At 42.2% G+C, this 21,872-nt stretch overlaps 1 protein-coding gene across 1 annotated transcript; it reads right to left on the bottom strand.

The window, feature by feature from the left end:
- Positions 1-278: 278 nt before the first annotated feature.
- On the bottom strand, positions 279-15,481 carry miox (myo-inositol oxygenase). The gene is made up of 10 exons (XM_072562745.1): positions 15,446-15,481; positions 14,041-14,133; positions 12,061-12,141; positions 9,429-9,591; positions 8,778-8,845; positions 7,901-8,010; positions 4,429-4,496; positions 2,332-2,381; positions 1,803-1,915; positions 279-1,296 (listed from the first exon to the last, which is right to left on the bottom strand). Exons 1-10 carry the CDS (start codon positions 15,467-15,469, stop codon positions 1,188-1,190), a joined length of 879 nt encoding a protein of 292 aa, XP_072418846.1. The 5' UTR covers positions 15,470-15,481; the 3' UTR covers positions 279-1,187.
- Positions 15,482-21,872: the final 6,391 nt, after the last annotated feature.

Here is a 21,872-nt window from a genome sequence, read left to right as displayed (position 1 = left end):
TGAGTGCAAGTTCCTAGAATAGATATTGGGTGTTTGGAATCCTAACATGCTTCAAATTGAGGAGCTCAAGCTGAATGAAATATTGTGTAAGACAGAATCTTCAATGTCATGTACAGTATCTCTGCATCAGCACTTCAATGATGAATTTCTCATTCCCTTATACTCTGCGACACAACATCTATGATATAAAGGAATGATACAACCTTCTATTTGTCAAGAAGCTTTGTGTAACAATCAAAACTTCGGTGAAGATACTAAAATTAATAACTGCAAGTGGCCCTAATTTCAGTACTATTGTGTTTATTGATTAACGATAGTTGTTACAATACCCATAGACACAACAGGATAGTTGAAGTTTGTTTGTTCTGTCAAACTGGAACTGCTGTTGAGCAAACTGCCTCGAACCCTCTGCTCTGGATTGGCCTATTGTCCACTTGCTGTTAATTATTCTAAAGCTTGTTCCCTGGCTGTTTGCATTTTACCCTTGCTAATTCCTCTACACTGAAGGAGACCAGGAAACATGCTTGTAATCTTCACTCAAGTGTTTATTTCTGTCTTGAGTCTGTGTTTCCCTGGGCTGTAGCAGTCACAGACGAAGGCTGTTGACCCATTGCCTGAACAATTGTTGTAGCGTTAACAGGTGTAACTTGCTCACCTAAACTATTTAAAACAGGGGTATTTGTCTGAGACAAAGTGGTGTACCCCCAGTTTATCCAACTCCTCCACTGTAACCCACTAAATTCAGATTTTTTTTAAAAAATCTCTATTACTAATATGAAATATATTTAACTTCAAGGCCTCAAACACATCCAAAAGCTTGTGTAAGATTTGATAGTGGAGCAGTGATGTTGTGAAAAATAGAATAACTGGATGTGATTCATTCTCTATTACAACAGCATTGGAACACTCCACAGGATGGATTACAGGTGCGCAGAACAGTTATTTAAAATTAGAACGTATAGATCAATGGAATGTGTGTCTGATCCATAGAATTCATACTCTGATTAAATCGACAGATCCTGTCCTGAAGTTGGAATCCAGCTTTACATAGTAAAGTGTTTGATTCAGGTTCAACAGCCATTTTGAGTGTAAGTCATCATTTTAGCCAATTTGCAAAAATTATTCTGGTTCTGAAGCCGTTGATTCAAGACTACGGCACTGATTTGATGTTGAATACATTCTGCTGGTTACCAGCGCAGTTTCCCTGGACAATACTTATCAATCAGTTTCTGATAGTAGGGCTGCAATGTCTTCACATTAGGCAAGTCATCACACTTGGTGTACAGATCAAATTTGCTGCAAACACAGAAGGGTGTGGTTAGGCTAGCAGCAAGCGTAACAACATGGAAAATCCATCCCTTCCAATAACAGTCTCTCCCATTATTACCCTCCCATTTGAATTGTTCCAGTTAGTTTTTGTTCTGGGAGACGACTCCATATCTCATTTTCTTTGATTTTCCACTTTAAACATCAGTTGAAAATCACCAAACCATCTTCATAAGTTATTCCCAATGCTGTCACTTCCATAGTGACACAGTCATGAGCACTAAAACCAGTTACATATTCCAGTAGCTACAACATTGACGAAAGTGTTATTCCCTAATGGTTTCCACAGTTTTCCCTTTGACTCTTTGTTGTATTGACAACAGTAGTTGTAGTTTACTGATTTTTAACCTGCTTCAGACATTTATGTTCCCCATGCTTTTGATTGTGTGACACAGAATTAAACTTCCTTTGAAGTTTCAGTAAAGCTTTTAACAGAGTTTTGATTAGAATACCTTGAGAATTTTTAATGAACTTACTTAAATTCTTTAACCCATTGAAGCATTTGCAGGTCTTTGCTGTTACAGAGATGCATGTAATCTCCCTCTGTGTGCCAGGGGTAGAATGAATGGAAGCGGACCATATACAGTCCCTGCACCAAACATACAAACATGGACAGATAGACACAAGCACAGACAGCTTCAAATGTTTATTGATACCAATATAATCTTTAGATTTTACCCTTTTCTTGACTTCTTCCCTATAATTTCACCTTCCCATCAACTGGTGCTTTCTCTAGCATTGCCCCTCTGAAAGTTGCTCAGGCAGTGCTGCCCTTTGTAACATATGCTCCTACAACACTACTGTTCCAGCAGAGAGGCACTCCCATTGTACAGTCACCCAGGAGTTCATCCTGGATTTTGTGTTCAAGTCACTGCAATAAGACTTAAACCCATGACATAACTGTTGTACCCCTGAGCTATGACTGCCTGGAAGATTGTGCAGTTGTGGTGAGCAGTGATCCCAGATCTAAGCTCAGAGAAGAAATACAAAGGCTTTTAGACTTACCTCTTCAGGAAGTTTGCACCCATTAGTTTTCAGCACATTGTACAGATATTCTACAAGAGAAAGGTCCAAGTTAAATCTCAGGAAATAGCCCTGGAACTCAGATCATCACATTTAACAAGGTTTTAAAAGTTTTTTTTTGTTTCATTTGTGTTTTTTTTCCACTTTCTTGCCCTCCTACAAACACATAATATATTAAGGTGTGATGGTGAGTGCAACACAGTCCACCTGTTTTGAGTCTTTGCCAAACCCCCTTTCAGGAAACTCATTTTCTTTCAGTTATTACAGCCTTAAAACAAAATTTTGTCCCAGGTTTTCCTCTTTGGATTCTTAGACCAGTAACTGAAGGTAAGGTCCACTCAAGTGAACTCCTAGCAGCCTCAAAGATTGTGGCTATTTTCTCATCAATCTGTTCAAAAATGTTATGAAAAATTTCCAGGTTGAACACAGGACCTCCTAGCTCAGAGGAAGTAGAGACACTACCAATGTGGCACAAGAGCCCCTCCTTAAAGGTTGTAAATTCTCTGACTCATTGCGCTTATGGTGATGATCCTAGCCCCCTCTGCTGGAACTGCAGCATACCTGTTCGTATCCTTCTTTCTGAAATCCTTATCCAATTAAATCATGTGAGCTGTTTTAAATGTTGTTAGTCTCTCAGTAAGTCATTCCAGCTGATACTCCTCTGTTTTGAAAACCTAACTGATCCATTTCCCCCCAATGATAATCTTCAAACTGTGACCCTGTTAGAGTTCTGTTTTTCTCTAACTATTAAGGGTTTCAGTGACTGGTGTTAATTGTCAATGAATCTCACTTGTTAACTAATTCACTGACCATTTCATTGTTTCCCACTGCAAAATATTTTATAGTTATTGCACAATGAAAAACACTTCTTTCATTTAGCTTCTATGTTAGCTACCCCATAGGGGTAAATCAATTTTTTTTTCGATTAGCAAGCTGCAACTAGTAAACTGCAAGAGGAATTAGTACTGCATCCTGAACTATTTTGCAAAGATTTGCTTCATTGAACTGAATGTATGGATTTGAAATTTACTGATAACACCTGAGAATTGGGAAAGTAAGTTGTCAAGAGGAAGTGGAGAATGTACAAAGGGATATAGACCTGGCAAAAATTTGGAGAGAGATAATGTAGATAAATGTGAACTTTGCAATTTTAGCAGAAATATTTGAAAAACAATGTCCAATGTAAATGGAGAAAAATTGCAGACCTGTGCTTATGAGGGATCTGCATGTCTTGGTACGTGAAGTAAGTATACAGTTACAGCAAGTGATAAAGAAAACAAGGGGAATGTCTGTATTTACTACACGAGAAATGGAACACAAAAGGGAATTTTAACTGCAGCTGTACATGGTCTTGATGGGACCATATCTGGAATTCAGTGTACAGTTTTTAATCTAATTTAGAAAAAGATAATTATTTAAAAATAGTTTGGGTAGGTTTCACTCAACACATTTCGTGGATGAAGGCCTTATCTTGTGAAGACAGTTTGAATAGTTTAAGCCAGTACCCATTAGAGTTTAGAAGAATGAAAAGTGATATTATTGATGCATTTAAGGTCTAGAGGGAGCTGGATAGATTGGATATCCAGAGGATGGTTCCTCTTATGCAGGAGACTAATACTATGGAAAAGAGATTACAAGCAAAAGATCTTTCTTTGTGTCCTTAGAGTATAGTATTCTCTTCCCCACAAGGTAGTAAGACACTGGATATTTCTGTTTATTTAAGGTTAAGTCAGATGGATTTTGACAAATCCAGGTTATGGCATGCAGACAGGAAAGTGGAGCTGAGACCATAACCAGGTCACCTATGGTTTTAGAGCCTGTTCCACAATTCACTTTCAGCCAAATGGCCTGCTCCTAAGACCTACGTTCCCACGTACAACAGTCTGCTTAGTCCCCTAGATCAATGTGCATCACCTCTATAAATTCTGATGCTTTGACACTTATCCATCTGTATTCTTACAGAGTTAGCATGAACATAGCCCCTTCTACATTCAGTTTTCAAGTGGTAAAACAGGCACGCAGTTTCCTTAAAAATCTCCCATCTTCAGTCACAACATTGGACTCCCAATCGCTGCTTACCATCATGTCCCCATGACATCAGTACTTTGTCCAACCCACAGTTAGGTTCGTACATCCCATAAAGCGAGCTGAAAAATACACAACTAAATCATTTGGGGAACTTGTAACAAAGCAGATAGCATCATCTAAGACATATCAATCCTTGTCCATTTCCACCTGGACAGGGTGACAGATGCTTAATATGTTGCCAAAATACAGGAATATCATGAAGATGTCATATGGTATGTTTCCTGTCATTGTTCCATAGCAACTGTTGGATCTTGGAGTTAAGTGTGTTTCTTATAACAGTCTTATTATTGTGTACAGAGAACAATAGGTGATGTTAATACCATAACTCTCCAAACATGTGTCTTCGATCAGTACCCCTCTTTGGCTTCAATTTTATTAATTTAATCTTTAGCTGCTTGAGAGCTACGTTAGAAGGGATTAGGACACAAACGAAACGTGGTCGTAGAGTTACATGTTAAGGAATAAGAGAGGGTGAAAGTTTTGGTTTTAGTATTTCATGGGATGTGGGCGTTGCTGACAAGGTTAGCATCTGTCACCAATACCTAATTACGTTTGGGAAGATGGTAATGAGCTGCTTCCTTTTAACAACCACAGTTGATCTGGTTTTGACTTCTCTGTAGTGGTTTTGGTACAGCTGAGTGGCTGGTCAGTTCAGAGGCCAGTCAAAAGACAATCACTTTGCTGTGCATTGATTTTCTTGCAGGCTATAATGGATCAGAGCGTGAAATGGTTCTGAGTCAGATCAGATGCTTGTCTGGTTTCCTCAGTGGTGTTTCACGGTGGCGAGATTTAACTCATAAGATCATACAGCATGGAAACGAACACTTCAGTCCAACTTGTCCACGCCGACCAGACACCCTAATCTGATTTAGTCCCATTTGGCCCATATCCCTCTAAACTCTTCCTATTCATATACCTGTCCAGATCCTTTTAAATGTTGGAATTGTACCTGCTTCCACCACTTACTGTGCAGCATACATGCACCACCCTCTGCATAAAAAAGTTACCTGTTAGGGAAAATAAAACCTTGGCGGCTCAGTGGTTAGCACTGCTGCTTCACAGCGCCAATGACTCAGGTTTGATTCCAGCCATGGGCAACTGCCTGTGTGGAGTTTGCATATTCTCCCGATATCAGTGTGGGTTTCCTCCCACAATCCAACGATGTGCAGGTTAGGTGAATTGGCCATGCTAAATTGCCCATAGTGTCAGGTGCATTGGTCAGGGGTAAATATGAGGAATGGGTCTGGGTAGGTTACTCTTCGGAGGGTCGGTGTGGATTTGTTGGCCGAAGGTCCTGTTTCCATACTGTAGGAAATCTAATCTTGTGCCAAATTGTTTCAAACAAAAGTCAGGAGAACTGCCAAGCCACCAACAAGTACAGACTGCCTGCAGAACAGCCCTCTGAAAGGTACCTGGCTATAAGGAGTCTGTGCAGCAGAACATCGAAAAGACAACAGAGGAAAATCTGCAGAGGAAGATACAAAGAGAAGATTCGACAGTTGACTGGTTTTGAAAGTTGAATTTGTTTTTGTAAATCTCAATCGGGATTTTTTTATCGGACTAGTATTATAGAGAGGGAGGTAAAAGATAAGTTTAAGGGAAAGAAGTTGTAAATAGTTGTTGGTTTTAATATTCTTTGTTGGACTTAAAGAATAAAGTTGTTAATTTTTACTTTAAATATGGACCTCTGGGATAAGTCTTTGCCTCTCAAATTTTAACAGATTACAGTATTGGGTGAATCTTTTCTGTATGGCTGGTTTAAATTAGCAGAGGGGTTTAACCCCATGTCGTAACAGTTTGGGGCCTTTCATCCGCAATTTGAATCGTTTGGACAGATCCAGTCTGTAAGATTTGGCCAGGTTTGAGGAGATTTGGGGTATGAAAAAGCCCAGTAGATGTAAACATGGTCAGGCTTTAAAGCTAGGTAGGACCTATAAAGCTCTTAAGATTATTCTGCTGGAGGTGTTTAAAACTCACTTCCAGAGATGATAAGAATTCATGTGGAGGAACAGAAAGTGAGAAGGGCAGCAGAATTAGCAGATGAATACATGTTGGTGCATAAGACTAGTTTCCAGCCAGAATTCCTTCTTGTGAGGGTTAGAAGTTGCGAGAAGGGACGATCCAACACTAGGAAACAAAGAGTGTGAGGTGCTGCATTTTGGGAAAGCAAATCTTAGCAGGACTTAATGATAAGGTCCTAGGGAGAGTTGCTGAACAAAGAGACCTTGGAGTGCAGGTTCATAGCTCCTTGAAAGTGGAGTCGCAGGTAGATAGGATAGTGAAGAAGGCAATTGGTATGCTTTCTTTTATTGGTCAGAGTATTGAGTACAGGAATTGGGAGGTCGTGTTGTGGCTGTAAAGGACATTGGTTAGGCCACTGTTGGATTATTGCGTACAATTCTGGTCTCCTTCCTATCGGAAAGATGTTGTGAAACTTGAAAGGGTTCAGAAAAGATTTACAAGGATGTTGCCAGGGTTGAAGGATTTGAGCTATAGGGAGAAGTTGAACAGACTGGGGCTGTTTTCCCAGAAGCGTTGGAGGCTGAGGGGTGACCTTATAGAGGTTTACAAAATCAGGAGGGGCATGGATAGGGTAATTAGGCAAAGTCTTTTCCCTGGGGTTGGGGAGTCCTGAACTAGAGGGCATAGGTTTAGGGTGAGAGGGGAAAGATATAAAAGAGACCTAAGGGGCAATGTTTTCACTCAGAGGGTGGTACGTGTACGGAATGAGCTGCCAGAGGGGAAGTGGTGGAGCTAGTACAATTGCAACATTTAAAGGGCATCTGGATGGGTATATGAATAGGAAGGGTTTGGAGGGATATGGGCCAGGTGCTGGCAGGTGGGACTAGATTGGGTTGGGATATCTGGTCGGCATGGACAAGTTGGACCGAAGGGTCTGTTTCTGTGCTGTACATCTCTGACTCTAAGAGACCTTGAGCAATTAACTCGCTTTTATTACATGGCCATGGAGAATTATAAGTTCGTTCAGAACAAAGTCCGATGCAATTTCAACGAAATACAGAATGTTACAAGTTATAGAGTAAAATACAAGCCACTGCCCATTAATTACGCAACCTAGCGGCAGTCGTCAGGTTCCCGTGCATTGTCCGGACCTACATTTCTTAATGTCTACAAAACTGAACGTTACCGTGTACTGCAGGTTTCAGCTAGACTAGAATAACCGATAAAGGACAGAGAGCACAACCCTCTGCGTGAGAAAGGTACCCCTCAGATCCTTTGTAAATCTTCCCCCTCTAGTTTTGGACTCCTCCACCCTGGGACAAAAGACCTTGTCTATTCACCCCTATCCATGCCCCTCATCATTGTATAAGCCCCTTATAAGGTCACCGTCCAGCCTCCAACATTCCAGGGGGAAAAGCCCCAGCCTATTCAGCCTCTCCCGAAAACTCAACCCCTCCAGGGACTTCAATGAGTAAAAAATATAATGGACAGTGTCTCTTACTTGTATCTAGGGTCCTTAAGATCTGGATTGTCTGAAAACGTTGAGTCCCTGTAAACAATAGAATCCTGAAACTTGCATCCAACTGGGTAGGTGTCTCCAACCACACACCACTGAGAACAGAAAACAATCCCATTTTGTTAAAGCATGAAAACAACATCTATAGTCCAAAAAGCAGGCTTGACTCAGCACAGAGTTCTCACTCACTGTTGCATTGCCATCGCATAATAGCTGGACATCTGGGACTCAGGTTTCAAGTGTGTGCAGGGGACTGGAGGAGTAGGGTGTAATCGGTTTTGAAATGTGTGCATTACAGTTGGTATCTGTGGGGGAGCAGAACTTGAGTCAGGGGAAGAAGGGTGATTTGGGAAGAGGACTTGGTATGAGGATGCAGGCAATGGTGTTTCAGAGAGGCTTGTGTAAAGAAAGTTTCGAGGTAATCTTATTTGAAATGGTTAAAATAATTGATAAAGTAGACAAATACTATTCCTGCTGGCAGGGGAACTTACAACAAGGGGATATAACCTTAAAATTAGAACTCGATGATTCAGCGTGATATAAAAATTTCTTCAAAGTGTAGTGGAAATCTGGAACTTGATCACCAAGAGGCCCGTGGCTGCTGGAGATCAATTGAAATTTTCAGAACGTCAATTGATAACTTTTTATTAGTTTAGATGTTGAAGTAACCAATAGGGTAAGGTAAAGATCTGCCTTGATCTAGTTGAAAGGTGGAACATCCCCATAACAATGGCTGGAATGGCCTCATGTTTCTATGGTTGTGCCCCTTTGTGTAACAGATACAATCTGTTGGAGATAAATGCAACAATCATCATTGAGATCTCCTAAAGAATCTTGCCACACTCAGGATTGCTCTCCTTACCTGCGGCTCCCCCCAGACAGTGAGGATTTTCCCAATATCGTGCAGCAACCCAACCAGCTGGAGCCAGTCTACAAAATAGAAATAAACATACACACATTAATTGCAGCATCTCATAATTCCCTAAACTTCATCAATCCACACCACCATTGTGCTGCATTGTCAGGTAGTATTGAGGGACCATTGCACTTTGTGAGACAATACCAGAGAAGGTACTTTGATTTGATGTGGGCAGTGCTGAGGGAGTACTGCAGGAGGAGTTTAATGGAAGGAGTGATACATTTTTCAAGAGACTACTGAGGGCATAGTAAGCCAACAGCAGCTACTGTGAACTGCACCATCATAGGACAGCACTGTAAAAGCGCTGAAGGAGTGCCAATTCAAACATTATATCATGTGATGCTCCAAACTTTACAGAACCACACTTTCACACCTACATGTGTTTACCTCTTTCTGTGTCCTTGTTTCTAACTGTCTGTATGTGTCTTCCTGAGTTTGTCTACTTATGTTTCAATATGTGTTTGACTATGAGTCCTTTTTTTGTGCTTACCTCTCTCTACATGTTTGTGTATGCGATGTGTCTGTGTATGTTATGTGTCTGTACTCTCCATTCATTCCCAGTAGCCTCTCCTTCAGAAGAGTTATATAGTTTACCCAGGTCAGGATAGACCTTCCGAATTTCTTCTGCTGTTTGGTAGGCATGGAAAGAATTTGGAAAATCAACATCAGGATCAGATTCATCTACTATCTGATCAAGTGCTTGAAGAGCTTCCATCACTGTCATCTGAGCCTGTGAACACGAGCCCCATCGTGCGATCTAAAATATGAGACGCAACAAAAAACAACTCAACACACCAGCTCAATTGATTATTCAAACATCATTATTCAGTCACTCAAACCCCCATATAGATCCGATACACCAACCACAATCCCATCTGGCTGGTTTTTCAATAGCTCAAACGCCATTGAGTTAAGCACCCCTTCCAACCATTGTTAACCTGTCTATCAGGGTTATCAAGAATCAAAATAAGAATGAAGACAAAAAGTTTCAAATAATAAAGAATTTGGCTGAGGTGTGTTAGAATCAAAGCTGGTAAAAATTGCAAAGGGGAAGACTTCAAAAAGGTGGAAGTTTGAACACATGCGCATGAAGCAGAAAAGAAAGGCATCCAAAGCTAGACCTCACTGGATAACTATGGGTGGAGAGATCGAAATTAAATAATAAATTATAATAATTGTTGATTATATGTATAATAATTCAGTAGAGAAACAAGCGAAATACAGTGAGCAATTGAAAACTGAAATGAGAGACAAAGTGAGGAAAACATTAGTGAGTTACATTGAAGGGAATTCCAAAGTCTTATAAACGTAGTGAAAGGGTATTCTAAGGAAGGACAAACATGGGGATTGACTCAGGATTGAAAAGGAAATCTTTTTTGTGGAGGAAAATGCAGTAAATAATTATTTTAGATCAATCTTCACCTAAGAGAATATTGACAGTGCAGCAGCAAAGAGGAAGGCAATAGCAATATTGGATTCATGGTATGAGAAAGTTTAAAAGGTTGGCTGTACTCAAAGTGCCAAAGTCATCTAATCTGAATTGATTACTGAAGAGACCAAGGTTACAAATTCCAGAGGCTCTGAATACACTTTCTTGATTAAGGCCTTGGTGCCAAAGGGCTGGAGAATTGCAAACACTATGCCTTTGTTCAAAAAAGGGCTGTGAGATAAGACCCAGTAAGACCCAGCACACCATCTACATAACATTAATATTTTGGGGAAACACTTAGAGACAATAATCTGGGACAAAATTAATTGGCACTTGGGAGAGTATGGGCTAATAAGTGAAAGCCAGCATTGATTTGAAAAAGGTAAAGTGTATTTATTAACTTGGTCAAAATGTTATTGGAGGGTTGACATATACAGTTAAAATCATCACAAAATAGACTTGTTAGCAAAATTAAAGTCCATGTAATTAAAGGGTCAGTGGATGCAAAATTGTCTAAAGGACAGAAAGCAGAGAGATTGGAGTGAAGTGTACAGTGGTAAATATTAGGACTAATGGTCTTTTTGATCTATGTTAATGACCTGTCCTTGAACATGCAAAGCACAACTTAAGTTTGCAAATGGCATGGAATTCAAATGTGGCAAATACCAAAGAAGAGAGTACCAGAGGTACCAGTCATAAACTGATTAAATGAACTGATGAAATCACACATAGTCATTAATCATAATTCAGAGAATTATTAGGTGATACATTTTGGTTGAAAACTATTTATGAATTTTTTCAGGTTCATCACTCAGCATTACTGCAAGGAAGATGGAAATTGTCTTACTGGTTGTCTTATTGGTTCTCCTACCAGAAAGAAGATTGCCAAGAGAACTTAAAGAGGCATTCAAGGACATGAAGAATTTTGGCAGTTTGTGAGGATAAATTATTTCCAATAACAAATGGGTCAAAGTTTGTGAGAAGATTTGTAGCTCGAGTGCTCGTTGTTGTGGTTCTGTTCGCCGAGCTGGGAATTTGTGTTGCAGACAGGGGACGAAACGTCTGCAACACAAATTCCCAGCTCGGCAAACAGAACCACAACAACAAATGGGTCAGTAGCCAGAGGACACAGATTTTGAAATAATTGGTGAAAGTACCAGAGGCTACATAACCAATGTTCGCTATAAGCTGTAGGTCTGCGCAGCTGCGTGGAGGGTCAATGTATGTCAGTAAGAATGTGGGCCCATTAACTTCCAGTTCAGAAAGTCACAGCCATGCATAGAGCTGGAGATCTGCACAGCAAAAATTAAAGGAAGGGCAATTTAGTAGGAAGTATATTTTAGGCATAAAGTTGAATGCGCAACTTGAAAAAGTGGTGAAAGCAATTTAATTGTAATTTTCAAAAGTGAATTTAATAAAAACAATTACAGGAATGGGGAAAAAGCATGGAGCGGGACTAATTGAATAGCTTTATTAAAGAGTTGGCACATACATGTGTTAAATGATTTCTTTCAGAGCTGTCTATTTCTAAGGTGGATTATTGGTGCTGGAAGAGCACAGCAGTTCAGGCAGCATCCAAGTAGCTTCGAAATCGATGTTTCGGGCAAAAGCCCTGATGGGCTTTTGCCCGAAACGTCGATTTCAAAGCTACTTGGATGCTGCCTGAACTGCTGTGCTCTTCTAGCACCACTAATCCAGAATCTGGTTTCCAGCATCTGCAGTCATTGTTTTTATGGTGTATTTGAAATGACATTAACTGAGATCCCAGGATCTCGATGGTCTTGATGAACCACTCACCTTCTTGGTAACAAATTCCACTGTCTGGTTAGTGTGCATCAGCCGATACGTGTTCAGTACCCGTTCCTGGAGCAATCCAGACTGAACAAAGGCAAAGAGGAAACACTTGCCATTTAATCCTCTCCACATGAAGATACGTCCTGCAGAAGGGAAGCTGGGATCTGACCCCATCTCGCCACCACTGCAACTTCTAATCACTCCTCCACACTCCAGCTAGTGCTGCTCCCCCTCCCCATTACTGCCTCCCTCCCCCACATTACTGACCCTCCCCCACATTACTGACCCTCCCCCTCCCATTCTGACCCTCCCCCTCCCATTACTGACCCCTCCCCCTCCCATTCTGACCCTCCCCTCCCATTATTGACCCCTCCCCCTCCCATTCCTGACCCTCCCCTTCCATTCCTGACCCTCCCCCTCCCATTACTGACCCCTCTGACCCCCATTACTGACCCTCCCCTCCCATTACTGACCCCTCCCCCTCTTATTCTGACCCTATTCTCCCATTCCTGACCCCTCCCCCTCCCATTCTGACCCTCCCCTCCCATTACTGACCCCTCCCCCTCCCATTCTGACCCTCCCCTCCCATTATTGACCCCTCCCCCTCCCATTCCTGACCCTCCCCTTCCATTCCTGACCCTCCCCCTCCCATTTCTGACCCCCATTACTGACCCTCCCCTCCCATTACTGACCCCTCCCCCTCTTATTCTGACCCTACTCTCCCATTCCTGACCCCTCCCCCTCCCATTCTGACCCTCCCCTCCCATTCCTGACCCTCCCCTCCCATTACTGACCCCTCCCCCTCCTATTATTGCCCCCTCCCCCTCCCATTCCTGACCCTCCCCTCCCATTCATGACCCTCCCCCTCCCATTACTGACCCCTCCCCTTCCCATTCCTAACCCTCCTCCTCCCATTCCAGAGCCTCCCCTCCCATTCCTGACCCTTCCCCTCCCATTACTGACCCCTCCCCTTCCCATTCCTGACCCCTCCCCTCCCATTCCTGACCCTCCCCTCCCATTACTGACCCTTCCCTCCTGTTACTGACCCTCCCCTCCTGTTACTGCCCCTCCCCCTCCCCCTCACATTATTGCCACCTCCCCCTTCCCATTAATGCTCTTTTCCCATAGGTATTGTTCCAATTCCTCCAGCCTCTTTACCAAACCCAGGTATTTGTCTCTCCTCCTTCCCCTCCTCTCTCCTATACCTCTACCCAGTATTCCTACACTCTCAATCCCCCCCATCTAGTATTCATACAGCCCCCTAACCAGTATTCCTACACTCTCCCCCTGGTAACAATCTCTTGGCCAGATACTGATCTGGATTAGAGAGGTGCTGGAAAAGCACAGCAGGTCAGGCAGCATCCAAGGAGCAGTAAAATTGCCTCATCTTCCGCCTCGGAACACCTCAACCCCTGGGCATCAATGTGGATTTCAACAGTTTCCTCATTTCCCATTCCCCCACCTCACCCTAGTTCCAAACTTTTAGCTCAGCACTGTCCTCATGAATTATCCTACCTGCCTATCTTCTTTTTCACCTATCCACTCCACCCTCCCCCCGCCCCTGATCTATCACCTTCATCCCCTCCCCCACTCACCTATTGTACTCTATGCTACTTTCTCTCCACCTTTCAGGCTCTCTGCCTGTATTCCTGATGAAGGGCTTTTGCCCGAAATGTCGATTTTACTGCTCCTTGATGCTGCTGGAACTGCTGTGCTTTTCCAGCACCACTAATCCAGAATCTGGTTTCTAGCATCTGCAGCCATTGTTTTTAACCCAGATACTGATCTGCAAAACCTGATTTCTGGTACTATGTCCACCGCCCCATTTCTCCAAACCCTGATACCATTGAGTCCCTGGTCTCTCAGTACCATTCCCACACCGAAGCAAAAAGCCCCCAACCCTCACCCCCTCCTCCCCTTCCCTGTCATTCACTAGTTCTGTTCTCTGTTCTGGTGCCATCTGCCATGATGTTGGGAACTCACCTTGAAGTTCCTGTAAGTGGCCAGATTCTTAGTGTCGGTCCAAGCTGTGGTGAGGCTACGGACTGGCCCTGAGGGCTCAGTCAGTTTTAAATTCTGCAATGAACAACTGGTTAGTGAATACAAATGGAAGATGCATTTATCTCACACCAGATCATACCTCTCAGAAAACAGCTAACATTCAAAGAATTTCACTTGTTAATGTGGCAACAGGATCTGGCAAACAGTAGCCAGACAAGTGACCCAGATAATAGTTTAAGTGTTTTGTTTTTGGTGGAAAATTAATGGCTTGGACCATAGGGAGAACTCATTTCATTAGTGGCTGCAGATTCTTACATCTATTTGAGATACAGGTTGGAGCCCCTCTTTAAAAACCCTGGTCTTTCTGACAGTCTGAGCCCCTGGTTGACCCTGTAACATGGGGGAGTTCATTCTCTCCCACAGTCTGGAACAACATGGAGCAAGCCATTATTTGAAGGGTAAACCCATATCTGAGGATCAAGTAGCACAGAGGTTGAAAATAATTACAATAAAAGAAACACCAAGAAATACCCAAAAGGGGAATCGATTATTCAATTGTTTTAGGAACAGTTTTTGTCAAAACTTGTGCCATGTTCCCTAGTCATATAATAATGACTGAGAGATGTCAGAGAGTTAATCCTCTGCCTGATTCTTGTCTAGTTCCCAGCTCCACTGAATTTCTGCACAATTATTGCTTATTCCTTAGTTGATCTAACCTGATTCCAGGCTAAACTAATTCATACCCAATCTTCACTTGTTCCAGGTCTTACTTGATTCCGACCTCACACAATTCTTGGCACGAGGCTGAAGTTGCTTAAATGGGCAGAAAAGTTAGAAATGGCAAAGAAAAGAGCTTTGAAATTAACAAAAGGGAAAGGATGTGAGAAATGGAGTGGCAGTGATTGAGAGATACGGGAAGCATACGAACAACAGTGAGAGAGTGACAGAACAAGAGACAGAACAAGAGGTGGAGAATGAGATACAGAACGAAAGCAACAGAAAGCGAGAGGCATAGTGAGAGAGAGAGAAATATAGAGAGAGCTATCGAGATGAAAGAGAGAACAAGAGATGATAGACAAGGAGAACAGCAATGGAGCAAAAGAACTGAGAGACAAATAAATTTAGAATGATAGCAGAGCAAGAGAGAGAGGAGACTGATAGACCCAAGGATCTGCCTATATTGCATACAGATCAAGGGCTTTCTCAATTACAATTTCTTCTTGTCTGATTATTTCTCTCTTCCTATCTCTCTCCTTTGTCTTACTCCCTCTATCTGTCACATTTTCTTTTTATCTTGCCTCTAACTTGTCCTCTCTGTTTTTCTGTCTTTCCCATCCACAGCATTTGTACTATAAGTTTCAAAACCCAGTTTTCTCCAGAGACTCACCATCTGGGGTTCTCTAATCGTCATAGTGCTGCAGATTATGCGTGTGTCCAAGCTTCAGCTCATGCAGTTAAATAGCTCTCTATCGAATGAGTAAGGGTCAATGTTCAGGGTCAACAATGTGACCTTTTTACTCTTCATTAGATTGTAGTGATATTGTGTGTTAATGATTGTGAGGGCAGTTTATTAATTATCTCCATATCACTTTCATCTCACAGTTGATTTACCTTATTAATCACCTCACTTCCAACTGTGTACTAAAAAAGTACAGACAGCCGTTCACCATCTTGAGCTCTGTGTGTGTGTCAGCCTATTTTGTATCTATCAGCGTGTTTTTGTGCGGTCAGGCTGAGTATGTCTGTCTTTTCTTATGCACGGTTTCATAACGATTTCAAGTATGAATATTCCATTAAATTGGGAGGCAAAAGTTGATATAAGTATAATGTTTATTGCAAGGTTTGTGAAGGTTTGTAGCTCAGGTTGAGGTTTAGGGTGTAGGTTTGCTCGCTGAGCTGTAAGTTTGATATCCAGATATTTCATTATCTGGGCTGGGTAACATCATCAGTGGCGACCTCCAAGTGAAGCGAAGCTGTTGTCTCCTGCTTTCTATTTATAGCTTTCTCCTGGATGAGGTTCCTGGGGTTTATGGTGATGTCATTTCCTGTTCATTTTCTGAGGGGTTGATAGATGGCATCTAGATCTATGTGTTTGTTTATGGATTTGTGATTGGAGTGCCAGGAATTCTCTGGCATGTTTTTTGCTTAGCCTGTCCCAGGATAGATGTGTTGTCCCAGTTGAAATGGTGGGGGGTTTTTTGTGTTTATTGTTGTGTAATTCATCACTTTAAGCCAATGACCAAATGATTTACTTCAAACAGAGTAGACAGTTTGCAGTTTGAAAATGTAACTGTACACATCACAATGAAAAGAACACACAAAGAAAGGGTCAACTAGAGGCAACAATCTACAGTAAGGATGTAGAAGTGCAGGGAAAACTGAACCATGGTTTAATAAAAAATAGGACTGGTGGTTAAATATTGCAGGCGTTCACACATTTAGAAAGAGAGACAAGGAAGAAAATGCTGTAGCCAGCTGAACTAATTAGAGATAATGTGGTATGAGAAAAAAAAACATAATTAATATTAACATAGAAACAGAATTCATATGGAATGGGACAAAGCACATGAATGTCTCTCAGTCACTCTGCAAGTGCATAGTGCGAAGGAACGATTGCAGAAGGGGAGAAGGGGTCAGAGAAAACTATGTAAATGAATTTGAGAAGTGAGCCAAAGGTTAGTCTGGATGGATTTCATTGGCAGAGATTAAAATAAGTTGTGGAAGACAGAAGACACATTATTACCTGAACATAAATTTTCACTAGGAAAGGGAATTAGTGCAAAAAGCAGCTATTGTTTATCTGACAGATTAGAAAAAAGATAAAATTGATTAGATTCTTGGCAGTGATTGAAAGATAATGGAATCCTTTATCAAAGATATAACAGAGGAATATTACGAAATTAAAAACATAATAAAATTAGTACACTGTTCAAAAGGAAGGGTATTGCTCGATAAGCATAACGGAATTATTCAAATAAGTAACACATAAAATAGGATGAGGGTAATATAATAGAGGTGACTTATTTGTATTTTCCAAAGGCCTTCAGTAAGATACCATAAAGGGGATTCATGTTAGAACATGGGAGCCAGGAAGTGTAATGGATCACAAGCAGGTTATAAAACAGAAAACAAAGCAGAGGTTAAAAGTACTTATTCAGATGAAAACGTAGGAACTGGTGCTGAGAAGAAATGGTGCTGCAAACACTGTTGTTCATGATGTACATTAATAATTTGGATGTGAATTCAAAATACAATTACATCAAGTTGGGGGATTCGGTCAATACTGAGCTGAATATAATACAACAAAAATTAATATGTGTGCAGAGTGGGGCACAATTAGTAAATGCATTTCAATATAACTATCTGCTTTTTTTTATTCATTAATTGGGTTTGGGATTCTAGGCTGAACTAGGCCAGCATTTCAGGGGAGGAAGTAACAGAATGGCAATGACATTGCACTGATCATGCAGAATCCCAGGCTAATACTCTGGGTTCTAATCTCACCATGGTAGCTGATGAAATTTGAATTCAATATAACAATGGGTTAAGAAACAAGCCTAATGACAAACATGTAGCTACTTTTAAATTTGCTAAAAAATCAAACTGATTTTTTAAACAGCCTTGAAGGAGGGAAATCTATCCTATCTGCCATCCTATCTGCTCTGACCTACATGTCGCTCCCAACCCACAGCAATGTGGTTTATGCTTAACTATCCTCTGGGGAATTAAGAATGGGGAATAAATACTAACCCAACCAATGATGCCCAGATCGTAGAGTCATACTGTCTACAGTACAGAAAAAGTCTCTCAGCCCAACAAGTCTGCACAGTCAAATCATGATGTTCTAATCCTATTTCCCATTGTTTAGCCTATTGCTTGTATGTCTTGATATCGCGAGTGCACATCTAAATATTCCTTAAATGTTACAAGAGTTTATGCCAGTTTAACAGGCGGTTAGTTCCAGATTCCCACCACCGTCTGGGTGAAAAAAATCTTTCCCCCACGTCCTTTCTAAATCTTCTACCCTTTTCCTTAAATCCATGCCCTTTGGTCATTGATTCCTCCAGCAACAGGAAAGTCTCTTCCTGTCAACCCTGTCTATGACCCTCATAACTTTATACATCTCAACTCATGTTCCACCTCAGTCTCCTCTCTTCCCAGGAAAACAACCTCAACCTATCCAATCTCTCTTCATAACCAACTCTCCAGCCAAGGTGACATCCCAGTAAGTCTCCTTTATGCACTCCAGTGCAGTCACATCTCTCCTATAATGGGGATTCCAAAACTGATTCCCATACCCTATCTGTGATCTAACCAAAGTTTTGTACAATTGCATTATAAGCTCCTTGTTCGTAAACTCTGTGCCTCGGCTAACAAAGGCAAATATGCCATATGTCTTCTTAAGAATTTTATCCATTTTACCCTGTCCTATTACGTTTAGGGACTGGTGGAAATGCACACCAAGTCCCTCTGATCTTCCAGTATCTTACCATTCATCACATATTCTCTTGTCTTTGTTTGTCCTGGCCCAGGACATCACCTCATAATTATCAGGATTCAATTCATTTGTCAGTAATCAGCCCATCTGACCAGCCCATCTGTATCCTCCTGTAATCTCAGGGTATCTTCCTCAGAATTTATCTACCCACCAATTTTTATATCATCTGCAAACTTAATGATCAACCTTCCGACATTCAAGTCTAACTCATTCATGCATTCCAAAAACATCGAGGGCCCCAACACTGATCCCCACAGGACCCCACTCAACATGGGCTTCCAATCATGAAAACGCTCCCCCCCATTCCTGACCATCACCCCCTGCTTCCTGCTACTCACCCAATTTTGGATCCAATTTGTCAACATTCCTTTGATCCCATCGGCTTTTACTTTTGCTATCAGTCTGCCATGCGGCCTTGCTGAAGTCCAAGAAGACATCCATGAATTGAATTGTCTTCTCTACACACCTAGTTTCCTCTTCAAAAAATTCAATCAAGTTGGTCAGACATAACCTTCCCCTTTTCACGCTATGCTGACTGGTTTTGAGTAGTCTTACCTTCTCCAAGTACAAATTAATTCTGTTCCTCAGAATTGCTTCCAATAGTTTCCCCACCACTGAGGTTAAACTGACAGGCCTGTAGTTTCATTTGTTCCCTTCTTGAATAACAGTACAGCATTGGCTGTCTTCCAGTCCTCTGGCACGTCTCCTATTGGCTAGAGAGAATTTGAAAACTATCGCCCCTACTCGTACTATTCTCTCCTTTGCTTCCTTAAAAGCCCCTGTGATACATTTAATTTGGCCCTAGATATTTATCTACTTTTAAGCCTGCCAGACCACTCAGAACCCCTGCTTTGTCTATGCTAATTTCTTTAATTATATCACAAACTTTTTGTTGATTTCTATACTCATATCATCCCTCTCACTAGTAAACACTGACACAAAGTATTCATTTAGAACCCTATCTATGTCTTCCAGCACCTCACACAAATTAACCCTGTGATACTGAATGGACCCAACTCTTTCCTTAGTTATCCTTTTAGCCTCAATGTATTTTTAAAATAACTTTCGTGCCCCCTTTTTGCTCTCCTAAATTCCTTTTTAAGTTCCCTCATGAACATTCTATGCTCCTCTGGGCTTCTGGGGTTTTGAGTCCTTGGTATTTGCCAGTAGCCTTCTTCTTTGTCTTTATCCAATCCTGTACATCCCTTGATATTCAGGGTTTGCTGGTTTTGTTGATCCTATCCTTTTTCTTATTGGAACATTTCCTTCTTGAATTCTTCCCATTGCTCTAAAACAGATTTACTTAACTCACTTTTATTAAAATCAGCCTTTCCCCAGAGTAGAACTTTGATTTCAAGCCATCCCTGCCCTTTTCCAGAACAATCTTGTGTCTAACAGGGTCATGGTTACTGTCCACAAATTGCTCCCCTACTGATATTTCAACCACTTACCCAGCTTTATTACCTAAAATTAAGTCCAGGACCACCTCTCTCATTTATAATCTCAAACATACCTTTCACACTATGACTACCCCAGTTAATCTGGGGAAGTTGAAATCCCCCACTGTCACTCACTACCCATTTTACACTTCTCTGAAATTTGCCGACACACCTCCTCTTCCATTCCTCTCTGGCTGTTTGGAGGCCTGTAGCATATTCCCAACAACATGATTATTCCTTTAAGAAACTAAGACCTATAAATCGAGAGGCGGGACATACCACCAGCACTTCACTGGAGACTCTCACTGATGATGTTACCTAGTCACGGTGACGAAACATCTGAAAACAAATCTGCCAGCTCAGTGAGCTAACTTACACACGTGATGACTCCTTTTTGGTTTTTCTTATGAATAAATATTAAACAAATAGTTGTTACCCATCCATCGTTGCCTTTGTGAATGTGATAGTCATCTGCCTCTTACTGCTGAAGTCTGCCTGATATCGCTCAGCGATTCCCAATCTTTTCAGTATCAAAGCACATTCCAGTGAGACAAATAATTCCATAGTGCATCCATTGTTTCCAACTGAATTGATGTGAATCTCCATGTGTGCACGGTATTGGCAGTCCACAAATGGAGGGCTCCAGAGGCTTGTAGGAGAAAGTGAGGAGATCAGAGCTGAAAGATGTGTTGCTGGAAAAGCACAGCAGGTCAGGCAGCATCCAAGGAGCAGGAGAATCGACGTTTTGGGCATAAGCCCTTCTTCAGGAATGAGGAATGTGTGCCAAGCCCTCAATCTCTTCATAGCCAACTGCCGCCGCAACGTTGACCGCCTCAACCTCTCCACCCCTCTCACCCACTCCAACGTCTCACCCTCGCAACATGCAGCCCTCCAATCCCTTCGCTCCAACCCCAACCTCACTATCAAACCGGCAGACAAGGGAGGCGCGGTGGTAGTTTGGTGCACCAACCTTTACACCGCTGAGGCTAAATGTCAGCTCGCCGACACCTCCTCCTACTGCCCCCTTGACCATGACCCTACCTCCCACCACCAAACCATTATCTCCCAGACCATCCATAACCTCATCACCTCAGGGGATCTCCTATCCACCACCTCCAACCTCATAGTCCCACAGCCCCACACCACCCGTTTCTACCTCCTGCCCAAAATCACAAACCTGACTGCCCCGGCCGACCCATTGTCTCAACCTGCTCCTGCCCCACCGAACTCATCTCTGCATACCTCGACACGGTCCTGTCCTCCTTAGTCCAAGAACTCCCCATCTACGTTCGGGACACCACCCACGCCCTCCACCTCCTCCATGATTTTCGCTTCCCCGGCCCCCAACGCCTTATCTTCACCATGGACATCCAGTCCCTATACACCTCCATCCCCCATCATGAAGGACTCAAAGCCCTTTGCTTCTTCCTTTCCTGCTGTACCAACCAGTACCCTTCCACTGACACCCTCCTTTGACTGACTGAACTGGTCCTCACTCTGAACAACTTCTCCTTCCAATCCTCCCACTTCCTCCAAACCAAAGGAGTAGCCATGGGCACCCACATGGGCCCCAGCTATGCCTGCCTCTTCGTAGGATATGTGGAACAGTCCATCTTCCGCAGCTACACTGGCACCACCCCCCACCTTTTCCTCCGCTACATCGATGACTGTATCGGCGCTGCCTCGTGCTCCCACGAGGAGGTTGAACAGTTCATCCACTTTACTAACACCTTCCGCCCCAACCTCAAATTTACCTGGACCGTCTCAGACTCCTCCCTCCCCTTCCTAGACCTTTCCATTTCTATCTCGGGCGACCGACTCAACACGGACATTTACTATAAACCGACCGACTCCCACAGCTACCCAGATTACACCTC

Source organism: Chiloscyllium punctatum, chromosome 44 (assembly GCF_047496795.1).
Source record: "Chiloscyllium punctatum isolate Juve2018m chromosome 44, sChiPun1.3, whole genome shotgun sequence".
Taxonomy (NCBI): Eukaryota; Metazoa; Chordata; class Chondrichthyes; order Orectolobiformes; family Hemiscylliidae; genus Chiloscyllium; species Chiloscyllium punctatum.
Note: the sequence above shows the minus strand (reverse complement) of the source record. Positions and strands in the feature narration are given on the sequence as shown.